The sequence below is a fragment of the Sinocyclocheilus rhinocerous genome, unplaced genomic scaffold (assembly GCF_001515625.1).
Source record: "Sinocyclocheilus rhinocerous isolate Xijiao unplaced genomic scaffold, SAMN03320098_v1.1 scaffold126, whole genome shotgun sequence".
NCBI lineage: Eukaryota > Metazoa > Chordata > Actinopteri > Cypriniformes > Cyprinidae > Sinocyclocheilus > Sinocyclocheilus rhinocerous.
The window spans coordinates 613185-627037 of record NW_015662929.1 but is presented as its reverse complement, the minus strand read 5'-3'; the positions used below and the strand labels follow the sequence as shown (position 1 = coordinate 627037).

At 38.8% G+C, this 13853-nt stretch overlaps 1 protein-coding gene across 1 annotated transcript in view; it reads right to left on the bottom strand.

Moving 5' to 3' along the window:
- Positions 1-7548: 7548 nt before the first annotated feature.
- Positions 7549-13853, bottom strand: part of LOC107728429 (fibroblast growth factor receptor substrate 2-like) — a 23264-nt gene continuing 16959 nt past the window's right edge. The window contains exons 5-7 of the mRNA XM_016538589.1: positions 11575-11733; positions 10555-10724; positions 7549-8682 (exon numbers count right to left, since the gene is read on the bottom strand). Of these exons, the coding sequence (XP_016394075.1) occupies positions 7783-8682; positions 10555-10724; positions 11575-11733 (1229 nt within the window). The 3' untranslated portion in view covers positions 7549-7782. The remainder of the gene's footprint in view (positions 8683-10554; positions 10725-11574; positions 11734-13853) is intronic.

The window sequence follows — 13853 nt, the reverse complement described above, 5'->3', positions numbered from 1 at the left end:
GTCTGCCGTTCATCATAGGTCCATTGGTAGAATTGTTGCGCGGCCCCCATGGGAGACAGGCCCACCCGGGCTAGAATTTCGGCTTTTAGCTCGTCATATTTTTCATTCCAGGGTGCCTGCAGGGCATAATAGGCCTGCTGCGCTTCTCCGGTGAGGAAGGGGGCGATGATGCGAGCCCCCTCTTCCGGGACCCACCCCTCCCGGGCCGCGATAACCTCAAACGTATGGAGGTAAGCCTCGATGTCGTCGTGCTCGGTTAACCTGACGAGGTACTGGTGAGCCTTGACGGGCGCTTCCGGGAGGGGCATGTGCCCTGCCACGCTGGCCTGCAGTTGTTCCACGACCGGGTCAGTATACTCCTGTCGTGCGGCCAGTCGCTCGGTAAACTGCTGCTGGCGGGCCGAGAGCTCAGTCAGGCGGCGGATTACCTCTTCCATTTGTCCCTGGGGAAGAGAGCGGTTCTCCTAGAAGAAGCACAGAGATCGTTACAGCAACCTGGCGTTACAAGTCTGTGTCTCAATTCACCTGTAATGCCTGCATTCTCCACCATATGTCGCGGGGTGAATGAGAACACAGACTCGGTACTGATAGAAAGTGCCCCGGAGGGTGATTTATTGCCCACACACTGATCACACGTGCTCAGAGGAATGGTGCTCGGTGCCCGTCTCCACTCGGTGCTCGTGGGGTGAAGTGCCGTGGTGCAGATCCCTCTCCTGGGGTGCCGTCGGAGTCTGTGGATAAGGAGAAACAAGCATTAATGTCACCTGGAGCTCCGTTTCATCCCCCCTCTGGTGCCTCTTCTCCTGGCTTTTATGGCCCAATTAGCCATTTTCTCTCCCCGGTGTCATGTGACTCATTAGTGTTACAAGGTCTCAGGTGTGAATGGGGAGCAGGCGTGTTAAATTTGGTGTTATCGCTCTCACTCTCTCATACTGGTCACTGGAAGTTCAACATACTATATATTTAGCAATCAAAGCAACGAAAACATTGTAAATCTATCTATAAAAGCATTATAGAGTGCTGCAGGGAAGTTAGTGTCAATTGTCTGTCTGGCTTCATGCAAGGACGACATATTAGTAATACCATTTCAACTAATCTCAGATTTAATTGATTATAAGGAATACATAACCTTTAACAGTTACACTCTATAGATATATACAAAGCCTTTGATACTGTAAAGCATAATTTTTTTATTTGATTTATTAGATCTTTTTGGTTTTGGTCAATATACTTTAAAAGGCCGATACACTGAAACAGTAGATTTAGCATCTCCCCAGGCATAAAACAGGGAGATCCGGCAGCTCCCTTTCTATTTCTTCTGGTCGATGGCTTTACATAATCTTTTTTAAGGCATCAGAATTATAGGAATAAACCTGAATCTTGAAACCTGAACCTAAAAATGTAAATAAATGAATAAATAAATGTTAAAAAGATAAATATTAAAATGTAAATAAAATTTAAGTCAGTATAAATCAGTCAGACAGGGTACAATCAAATTTCCAACCCCTTATGATGTAAATTAAAAAGAAATTTGATATGTGTCTCATGAGAGATTTGTCACTCAAAGATAGGATTCTTTTGTCCAAAACCGAGGGATCTTGTTTATCCTGTGAAAGTAGATATACCAAAATATTTTATTATATGTATATATTATATGTGAATATATTTTCTTTAATGTCTTTGTTATGAATGTTATCCTTAATGTTCATCATATAGTACTTGATGTTAAAAATGTTACTCATGTTTTATGACATTAGAATTTGTTAGAGTATTATATGTGAAACATTTTGTATTTTCAAAACGTTACATGCATGTCTTTTTGGCAAATAAATATTTAATTAAAAAAAACTTCACCCTGGTTCTTTAAACAAAAAAGACAATAGGATTTTCCATTGACTTTTGACATTGCAGAAAATAAAATCTAATGCCATATATTTTCTGGGCTGTTATAGTCCAGATTAAAATGTAAACATGTAAACATTTGTGCATTTAAAAATGGTCAAATGTAAACATTTGTGTATACTGTATTTGTCCAAATCCATTGAATGTAAACAGTAATGTTATTCAACAATACTAAAATTGCACATATGTATAAGGAAAGAGCCTTTTAAAGCGGAAACTATACCCATATTGAGGAGCATGTCCAAGTATGGGGTTAGAATATTCCCAAATCCCAAATAAATGGAACAAGATTTACAGAAAGGTATTTTAGGTCAGATGGATACACTGTAAAAAATTAATCATGGGTGTTGTAATTTTCATCAAAAAAATTAAGGTGATAATTTAAAATAGTGTGTATATGTCATTAAAGAAATTGTGGTTCAGTGTTGTATAGAAAATATTGAGGACTTTTTACTAATAAAACCAAGAGATGTGTTTTCCTTATTTTTTTTTAAAGGAAACTTAAGCAGTTTTGAGGCTTGAATTGAGGAACTGACTAAACTAAAAAAAAATTAAGGAAAGAAGGCTACCTATTTATTTTAAGAGAATTAGCTCAATTTTGCAGTTTTATTTTAGAGGTGATTGTTAGTTCCCAGCATGCTTTGCATTTGGCTGGATATGGAGAGTAAATTTTTAAATGAAATGCTGTTTTATGTGTTTTTGAGTGAAGCGAAACATCTATTATTGTTTAATGTTCAGTTATGCTTGACATTTGAAAGAGTTTCTGTTACGTTGAAGTTTCCATTGTGCAGTGCAATCGTTACCGTTGTGCAGAAGAGTAGAGCTTATGGTTATGGATACTACTCCTCTAATGCATTAAGTTTTGTTCAATGAGCAGTAGCTTTGCTAGTGCTATTGCAGTATTTTCCAGTATTGCTCAAGTATTTTCCTATTTGAGCTGTTTGGCTGTATATAGTCTTTTAAATGTATAATATAACTCAAAGTCAAATACAAACAGGCCTCACTCAAAATCACAGACTTTTGAGAATCAACTTAAAATAAATGAGCACATTTCACTAATTATATTAAATACATTGTGTCATAGATTAATTAATTTAGGAGATTTTACATGATTTATTCAGGTAGATTCCATAAAAAAAAATCAAGCCTTAAAAACTACTCAAAAATATTAAGTGTAATATTGTTACCTTAATTGTTTTAAGTAGATAGCCCGTTCCATTTTTTACAGTGTAGACTTGGCAGTAAATGCTTGTGGTGTCAGCATTGCCTGTGACACAAAAGCATGAAGAATCGAAGACAGAGATCTGCTGATTTGGGAGCAGGTAGCCTATATTTTGATCGCCTGCAGTCAATAAAATCTTATATGCATGTTGGAAAGCTGGAATGATGCAAACTGTTTTCAAATGCCCAGATGCATCACATGCAGAGTCAATTAATTTTACTTTTGTTAATCTAGCCACAACCAACAAATGCAAACAGCCCAGTCTAATATAGATTTAAATACAGTAATCTGTGATTTTAAGACAAAATCTGTCAGAAACACAAGCACGATTGGCTGGTTTTAAAAAGCTCCATCCAGCGATATATATATATATATATATATATATATATATATATATATATGTGCGTGTGTGTGTGTGTGTCTCACAAAGTTTCTTAGCACCACTCACATTGGATATATGCAGTATGATACAAGAGTTGCAACAAAACTGAGATCACCAAATTCTCTAGAATCAAGAAGTTGATGCTTTAAGCATTTTATTAACTAAGAATGCAGTAACAATTTTCAGATTTTAACAGAGTGGCTGCCGTTTTCTCAGAAGCATATTAGGCAATCAATAGTGCTTGTGTTAGTTGCACCATCTTACCTAGACAATATCAAATTTGCATTTACTTAAAAGCTTTAATTAAACAATGAAAATGTACAGATTTTTAAACTGGGCCAACATTGTTCCTTTAAATGTTTATAAATTGAATCAAGTCAGTAGTTAAATTATAATCAGTTGTTAAACCAGATTTTTAAAAAAGGATTACATAAAAGAAGTACTTTCTTTTTAATTATACGTTCGACTTAACAAGAGAACCTGATCATTTAACCTTGCACATGCAGTAATGTGATTTTTATTGTTATTTATAATCTCATGGTAATTAAAATACTTTCTTATACATGGTTATTGACTAGCATGGGTTCCTTTCGATTCAGTTTCACTCCTTTCTCAAGCCAATCCTAAAGCTCTTACAGACTCATGCCAGTTTAATATCGCGTCTCGATGTGTCTTTTAATCATAAGATTACTCCTGGTAAGGAATTCTAGTCTAAACCATGAAGTACTCACCCGCCTGCAGACTGAAGTTCTTCAGGGATGACGCAGAAGACTCTCTGGTGGTTGTTCTTTTTTGAGGCTCAGTTTGTAGTTATAAGTTTTCAATAAAAACACTTATTTTATTAGTTACAATACAAAGCTGTTGAAGAGGCCATCACAGTGCATCTGTTTTGCGGTGCCCCTGCATCACTAAGGTCATATAACATATAAATGGCACTGCTATTATGGCCAGAAATCCAAAACCTCCTCACAAAAGACATGATAGAGATCATCCCACCGAAAAATCTCACTTGCACAAAAACAGATTCAGTATTCCTCAAATTGAATAAAACAGTGAAATGCAAACTCAGAATGATGACATAAACATGCTTCACGATGCCATAGAAGAACCTTTTTTGTCAAAATGGTTTCATAAAGAACCTTTAACATCTGAAGAACCTTTCTGTTTCACAAAAGGTTCTTTGTGGCGAAAGAAGCTTCTTCAGATTACAAAAAGGTAAGAAAGATATGGTTCTTTAAAGAACCTTTGACTGAATGGTTCTTTGTGGAACCAAAAATGGTTCTTCTATGGCCTCGCTAAAGAAACTTTATTTTTAAGTGTAAACCTGCAAAAAAAATAAAATGTTTTTTAATTTTTAAACAACACAAATATCCTTTATGCATTTAATCCCATTTTATCAAAGTGTCTTGGATGCTGAGCTTCAGTGACCCAATTCAACCAAAATGACTTTAGATAAACATAACATTTGTGTTTATTCACTTATTTTTTAATGGCTGAGTGCTGAACGGCAGCACAGCTGAAAGGTTTGTTGGAGCTGCGTTCTCTACTGTACAGACGTGCATTTACACTTCAGCCTGAGGCTTATTCATTTCACTTTTGGTGTGAAAGGTCTTTTACATTTGCCAGAAATGTAACTTTTTACATTAAAAACAAACAAGCAAGCCAAGTCCAGATGAAAAAAAGGTAATGTAAAAAAAGTAACGCAATTAGTTGCTTTTTAGAGAGTAATGCAAAATTGTAATGCATTACTTTTAAAAGTAACTTATGACTTGCAATCTTCAATTTTCAGTTAATTTTCCAGTTTCATTTATTTCCAGTCTGTCCAGCATTATCATGCTTTGAAGTGTTTATGTGACTGACCTGGCTGTCCCCGCAGAGATTTATCATGCGTGCCTCTTTAGTCATTTGCTTCCTCCACCGCTCCACGCAGCAGAAGAACAGATGTGATCAGACACTGTTCTCTTCTGAAGCAGTGCTGAGTGAGTAGAAAGCGAAAAGCATGTCTCGGGTTACGTAGCCAGACAGGGTAACAAGGTTTGAGGGATCAGACAATTCTGGCAATTCCATGACATTAAAATTATCATGTTTTCAGCCCGAAAACTTGAGATACATGAAATGTTCTGTGATTTTGTTTTGTTTTTTAATAATTTCATGATTGGTTAAAAACAATGTAGCTCACAAAAAAGGTAGAAAAAAAATCTTCAGTGGCACCTGCTGCCAAGAGCATGGAAAAACTGACCCTGAACCAGTGAATAATTAAAAAATTAATTCTGCTTTGCAAAACAGAATAAACAGTCCACCGTCAATCATTCCTTATGTAGTGCAAAGTTTCAGTAGTGTGCAAATGAGAAAGTGCTTTCCATAGATATTATGAGCAAATGCAAAATAAACAGACATATTACCTGAGGTGTTTGGCCAATTTCTTGCTATGAAATAACTGAAATTATACAATTTAAGTTGGAACTGTAATGCAGCCAATCAAAGACTTCTGTATGATGCTTTTATGACATTATTAAAAAAAATAAAATAAAAAACTTGTTTACACTGCTTGCTTATGGAACAACTCAAAAACCATTAAGCATTTTGGCAGATGCACTTACCAGTAAATGGTAGCAATTATCCATCGCACTCTGTTTTTGCGGGAGCTTTAAAACTTGCTTTTTGACTGTGGGTATGTCTATAAATAAACATAAAATCCTGCAAGCTGTCTGTTCCTCAAACATAAAAGTTCATACATCCATGTGGCTTCAAGACTAGATTACTGTAATACATTACCAGCAGGATATCCAACAGTATCCATAAACAAGCTTGCATGTACATAGTGCATGTAAAATGCAGCACATAGTGGTCCACAAACTCCAATATTATTAACCCAATTTTATATGTTGGCTACCCATACGATTCCATATCAGTTACAAAATACTGCTACTCTTTTAAAAAAAAAAACTAAATTGTCTAGATTAACTGCGATCATGCTACAATCACTCATCAAGGCCGAAAAACTCAATTTGATGAAATTACACTTCCTCTGATACAATATTCAAGTGGTGTTTTCCATTTTTTTGTGGATAACTGTAATAGGATCTCCATCTGATGACACTAGAGACACAAGATGGAAATGCAATCCTGCTAAACAGTACCCAGATAATATCAGGGTATGAAAAGCATGTTTATGGCAGGGCAAAGGGGTCATAGTGTATGTATTGTGCTACTAAAAACCCCAATGAAACAAAATAGACTTTTATTGTGCGACGTATTGAAATCTACTATATGAAGCCAAAAATTCAAAATGTAGTGTGTGAAGTTATCTTTAGATACAGGTTTTAAAACAACTTAGTCACTTGATAAAGGGTAAATAAAGGCAAAAAAAAACATGATCAGTAATACTGATTTGTACCGTACGGAATGGACCTGTGGAATGTTGTCCAACCTTGTTATTAACATAATAAAACAAAAATAAACAGGCACTGAAAAATGAGTGTAAGAAAAGTAGTAGTATATTACCATAGGAATAAAATGAAGGTATATGGCGAGCTCCTCTGTTAATCTTCTCAAGCCAACATGAGACAGAGTGACACTCTTTTAACTACATGAAATCCCTACGAGCGTTACAAACAAAACCACTTCTGTGATATCAAGTAGGGCTGCGACAATAAATCGATCTGAGATCTTCCGAATGCATCGCATTCTGAGCTTAGATTTTAACAGCAGATGGCGCGCTACTCTAGTTTTTATCCGCACACTCAAATGCTCATGAAGAAGAGCACTGAAGAGCGCTTGTGTGTTCGGCCGAGTCTTTAATTTCACCTCGGCTCAGAATGCTTTTATGACGTCAGATTAATGTAAACATCTCACTGTGAACACCCTTGTAATTCGCTTCAACCTTTTTGAATTTCATCAATGATTATTTTAGGTTCAAGTGTGTGGAAGGATTTGGAAACGAGCAGAGTACGGCTGTTTCTAAAGCATCTGCTGTTCAAAACTAAGTTCAGAATCGACTCCAGAAAGAATCGCGATGCATTCGGAAAATCTCAGAATCGATGCAGAATCAATTTCTTGGTTTATTTTCCCAGCCCTAATATCAAGCAGGGTTGCAAAAAGGTGGACATTTTTCAGTAAATTTAGCAAACATTCCAGAAATTCTGGAAACTTTCCCGGGATTTTTTTGGAATCTTCCATGGGTTTTTGGAAAGTTTATGGAAATTTACCACCCCTTTGCAACCCCAATACCAAGTCCACCTGCCTCTGGAATGACCTGGTGAAGTTTGAGGAGTGTTCACATGGGCAGGTCAACACTGTTATGGCGGGTTTTCCTGGAGGTACCGTCGTAACGGGGCAGTGCTTTCTGCAGGCTGGACATGGCAGCCGTGCGCTCCACGTCGATGACCGCGTACAGCTCTGTCCTGCGCGTGGGCGTCTGGGGTAGCGGCGAAGTGGGCGTCTTTAGGGTCTGAGGGTTGCTGGAGTTCTCCATCTCGGTCTCAACCTCGATGTAGTTCAGTCTGTGAGTGTCCAAACAGGGGCGGCGGAAGTCGAAGTTGAAGAAGGTCGGCGCGGAGCGATCCCGCCAGCGGGCTGACTCCAGCTTGTTAGCGCTGAGGGGCGCGGTCACGTTTTCGGTGTTGATGTAGTAGTGAGTGGGGTCGGGGCTGTGGAAACCGTTGACAGCCTCTTCCCCGTCCTCGTCTTCGGAGCCGCCCTTGGGGTGCTCTCTCAGAGGCGGCAGGGCGGGGAGGTTCTCGTAGTCCAGCAGAGCCGTCCTCCGCTGGGCCGAGTTGTTGACGTTGGTGTCGGGAGTGAGAGGAGCGCGGCGGCGAGAGACAGTGAAGTTCTCCAGAGCGCTGGGAGAGGTTTCCTCGGATCTAGCGCTGTCGCTCGCTTCCGTGCCGCTCGGGTGTGAAACCACACTCCCATTTGAGTTCTGGGCCGAGCTGCTCCCGGGGCTCTGCTCTCCTGACAAGATGGCCTCTCTCTGCCTCTGTCTCTGCACTGGAGTTGGGCCCAACACAAAGCGAGCACCGTCAGGCTCCAGCTGCACTCGAGGGCCGGGATCAGGGGCCTCTTGATGAACGGCTTCCTCTCCGTCAGATAAAGAGACATTCAGTTCTGCAGGAACCTCTAAAACACTTGGGCTGTGCTGCTCCAGCAGACCAGTGGTGTTCACATATGTGTGCCCCTGAGGAGACATGAGACATGCTTTGGTGACTATTACATTTAAATGGTGATATGACATGTGTGACCCTGGAGCACAAAAGCAGTCATAGGTATATTTGTAGCAACAGCCATTGTATGGGTCAAAATTATTGATTTTTCTTTTATGCCAAAAATCATTAGGATATTAATGTTCCATGAAGATATTTTGTAAATTTCCTACTGTAAATATATTAAAACTTAATTTTTGTTTAGTAATATGCATTGCTAAGAACTTCATTTGGTCAACTTTAAAGGCGATTTTCTCAATATTTAGATTTTTTTTGCACCCTCAGATTTTCAAATAGTTGTCTCTCGGCCAAATATTGTCCTATCCTAACAAACCATACATCAATGGAAAGCTTATTTATTCAGCTTTCAGATGATGTATAAATCTCAATTTCTGACTGGTCTTATGAACCAGGGTCACATATAGGGCTGACGATTAGACGACATTATTGACAAAAAATATTTTGTTGTCAAGTAATCGTTTGATTTCATATGATCTAATGTAAGAGCCTGCAATAATGCAGTTTGACCAGTGTGGCGCTGTAGCACAAGACTGTAATTCAGCTGTAAAGACACAGCGCTTCAGAGCAAACGCAGCCGAGCCTGAAGCTGCTGAGCGGCGTTTGGATGAATACGAAAATACATGCTGTGCGCTTTCCTCTCAATAACGAAATAAACACAACAAAAACTGACAGCTCAATGGAAAGCTTATTTATTCAGCTTTCAGATGATGTATAAATCTCAATTTCTGACTGGTCTTATGAACCAGGGTCACATATAGGGCTGACGATTAGACGACATTATTGACAAAAAATATTTTGTTGTCAAGTAATCGTTTGATTTCATATGATCTAATGTAAGAGCCTGCAATAATGCAGTTTGACCAGTGTGGCGCTGTAGCACAAGACTGTAATTCAGCTGTAAAGACACAGCGCTTCAGAGCAAACGCAGCCGAGCCTGAAGCTGCTGAGCGGCGTTTGGATGAATACGAAAATACATGCTGTGCGCTTTCCTCTCAATAACGAAATAAACACAACAAAAACTGACAGCGGTGAGAAAGCAGCAGTTAAGAACGCATCTGATTACAGCGATGTGTGATGTTTGCATGAGCTCTGCAGTTCAGCACTCCAGTAAAGTCCAGTCACGTCACGTTTATTTATAATAGGGTTGCTCCGATTGATCGGCTACCGATCACTATCAGCCAATAATCGCTTGGGGGCGATAATTGATCAGCGGTCTCTATAAAGGCCGATCTCAAGCTGATGACGCTGCTGTGAGAGGTTTGGCACGACATGCCGTCTCAGTCTCTGTCCGGCGGGGGTGAAATAATTATAATGCTGAAGGTGAGGTACTCCGTCTGCAGCAGTGCAGAGATCGTTTCCGCACCGTGTTTATTTTTGCTGCGCTGCAAGCGCTGAATTAAAGTAACTGCACATTTTTTGCAGTAAATATGAACATGGATTGACACGAAAATGTAGTAATTACACCATAAATGCATATTATTAAAGTCTACTGTGTTTCACAGTCAACACATATGGCTTTTTTGCTAGGTTTAAAGGGAAAGGGCACTTTTAGATAAACAAGGCAATAATAAGATGGCACTTGTGGAGGTAGGAAAACAAAGTTCTTTATGAACCACAGGATTGCTTGTAATAAAGATTTAAATGCAGAAGAAAAGGCAGTAGAGCTGATTGTTTCTGTCAATGGTAAGTTTGTGATAACGTAAGAAAAGTAACTTGACTTGGACTTGAGGACTTGAGTCTGAAACCAGGTGCTAGGAAATGTGTGAAAACCACCTAAATCACCATGACTGTGAATGGGGTTTGAGACTGATCACATTTCCACTTACCCTCACAGCCTCTTCCGCAGCTAGGAGCGGGTGCGTGGACTCCTCGCCCAGTGAAGGGAGGCACATGCTCCCGACTGACGGATGCCGACTAGAGGGGTGAGAGGACGCATCCCCCAACGAGGGATACCTTAAGCTGCCATTTGGTAAGGTAGGGAGGAGGTTTCCAGGAGCTGAAGCAAAAAAAAAAAAGATTCTCATAACTGTTCTATGCATTTAAATCACCATAAATGAAAGACCATGCAAAAAAAATACCATGGTACACTTCACAATATAAATCTTTTTTTTTGGCATGTTTCTGTAATAACTAGATTTTTACATTTACATTTAGTCATTTAAAATGAGGGCAATCAAAATCAACAAAACAGCAATAATATGTAAGTGCTGTGACAAGTCTCAGTTAGACTAACGCAGTACGCAAGTTTTTTTTAAAATTTAATAAATAAAAAGAAAACAAGTAGATAGAATAGAAAAAAGAATAGGGAACGCTAGTATTAGAGGGTCTTTTTTGAAATAAAAAGAAAAGTAGTTAGAAAAGAAATAGAATAGAGAGCGCAAGTGTTACAAGTTCAAGTGTTTTTTTATAAATAAAAAGACAAATAGATGAAATAGAATTCGAATAGAGAGTGCTAGAGTTAGAGGGTCAAATGAAGATGGAAGAGATGTGTTTTTAGCCGTTTCTTGAGACATTTACATTTTTACATGAATGAGAACTGGAATGTTGCAATGTAAAAAAAAAAAAAAAGTAAGTCTAATGGTCTTAAAAAAGGCTTCATTTAGTTTAAGAAAAATAAAATGTATTTCTTTCTTTATATTTTTGGAGTGGGGAATATGGTCTACAGACATCTCCAGAAGTTTCATGAGGTACACCTGGTAAGTTACAGAAAAGGTCAGCTCAAAAAACCAACCGCTACTTTCAATATCTTGGCAATAGTGAGAAGATGTGATCTGTATTTATTTGGTGGAGCTGCACTCATTCACAGCTCTTATGGATGCTGACGTCTGAGTGAAGTGCAGACGTACTGGTTGGTGTGTGCGGTGTGAGGGGAAGCTCTGCTTCAGCTTGTGCGAGGGTGGGCTCAAACACAGGCTCCTCCACGACGCTGATGCTGTTATTATGCATGATGTCCTGCAGCATGTTGAAGATCTCCTCGGCACGTGAACACTTGAAGGCAAATATCCCTGCAAAACATCAACACAAAAACTTGCTGCTCTGCTCTAATAGATGAAATGACCAAATGTGGACACTAACTATTGCAAATGGAGGCAAATAATAGTAAAAACAAGTAACTATAAAACTAAATTCTAGTTAATAGGGCTGGACGATTCATCGAAAATAAATCGAAACCAAAATTCAGAACCTCTATTTGACGTATTTTTCCCATGTCAGTTATTATATGCAAGTGGCAATTTCATAAAAGTATTCGGAGATGCAAGTGCATTTAACCGCAGCCGCGATCGAGCTTCAGGACAAACAAACACAAAGCGCATGTGAAAGTCTGCCAGTACGTGAGTTTCGTGCATCTAATACACACTGCATTCCAAACGGAAGAAATGAAAGCATATCTAAAGTAAAAGACTGAAACAACAGCGAGTGGAAGCACACGTCTCACAGAAATGAATGTATCCTGTGCAATGAAGCCCGCTTCAACCAAGTCCTGAGTAAAGGGTCTGAATACTTATGTAAATGTGATATTTCAGTTTTTTTTTTTACAGACATTTCTAAAATTCTGTTTTCACTTTGTCATTATGAGGTAGGAGGGTAGCCTATATTTAATTTAAACAATTGTCGTATCAGGCTGCAACATAATAACATTGAAAAAAACTTTTATTTTAGATGCGATTAATCACAATGAGTTGTTTGGCAGCACTAATTTAGAGTGACAGGACAAGATCACTGAGATGGTGCCCTGCTATAAAATAATATTCATTTTAGGGCTGTCTAGGGATGAATCACATCCTTTTTCTGCGATTAATCGCGATTAATCGCACACTTCATGAAATTAAGCATAGACCATTTATCTGGTTTCAAATGTTTATTTTGTCATTATTTGCTATATCCAGCAAAACAAACCAAAGATTGAAGGGTGATTCTCAAAAATCTATATTTTCTGCAAGCTTTTTTCTAAATTAATTTAGATGACTTTCCAAAAAAAGGACACTTAGAAACTACAAAAGGACACCAAAGAACCAAATGATCTAAGGAGCCCATATAAGCACATATGAAAGAAAAAAAAATCTGAATTTTATAGTATGTGAACAGTGCAACAGCAAAGAGCTTTTTTACATTTTAGAGAAGCCAAGTTGCGATACCAAACAGGACCACATGGAGATGCCAAAAAAAAACCCTAAACCAACCGCCTGCTGACTGCATATATCTACTACAGTACACGGATCATGTGAGGGCTCGCGCTCTTCAGAGACAATCACAGAATATGACAAGAGCTCGTGTTTAAAAGCAAAACGCACTGGAATTAATAATTCACTGAAAACGCAACACAAGTCTCTGTTCGCGCTGCAATCTCTGATGTAATCAGCTTGGTGTCCTTTATATTAGCGCTGTTTTGGACGGATTGTTTGAATGCATCCACTTACTGGATCATTGGACTGAAAACTTTCCCGGAGTTTAGCAGCTTAAAATGATCTAATCGCAAGCAGAGTAGCAAAATTGGGTTAAAGGGTTAGAATAGAAATTGTGCTTCAAACACAGCAACATAAACATGGCAAATCAAAACATTATCTTGAATGTGTGTGGAAACAACGTGAATGTATGGAAATGTCTGTGCCTGTGCATAAATACAATGTGCGATCAATGCGTAAAGAGCACTCATACACGCATTAGTATAACGGACTCACACGTGCTTACTGTACGACTCCTGTACGCCACCGCAATCGTCTTTACCTTGATTGCAGTCTTCATCCATCAAAACTTTACTAGCGAGACTGGTTATCCAGTCAAGAAACCGTAGTATGCGTCTCATCTGACCATACAGCGATGGGACGTGTTGACAATCCGTTCAGTCTGCGACATGTGAGGGCTCGCGCTCTTCAGAGACAATCACAGAATATGACAAGAGCTCGTGTTTAAAAGCAAAACGCACTGGAATTAATAATTCACTGAAAACGCAACACAAGTCTCTGTTCGCGCTGCAATCTCTGATGTAATCAGCTTGGTGTCCTTTATATTAGCGCTGTTTTGGACGGATTGTTTGAATGCATCCACTTACTGGATCATTGGACTGAAAACTTTCCCGGAGTTTAGCAGCTTAAAATGATCTAATCGCAAGCAGAGAAGCAAAATT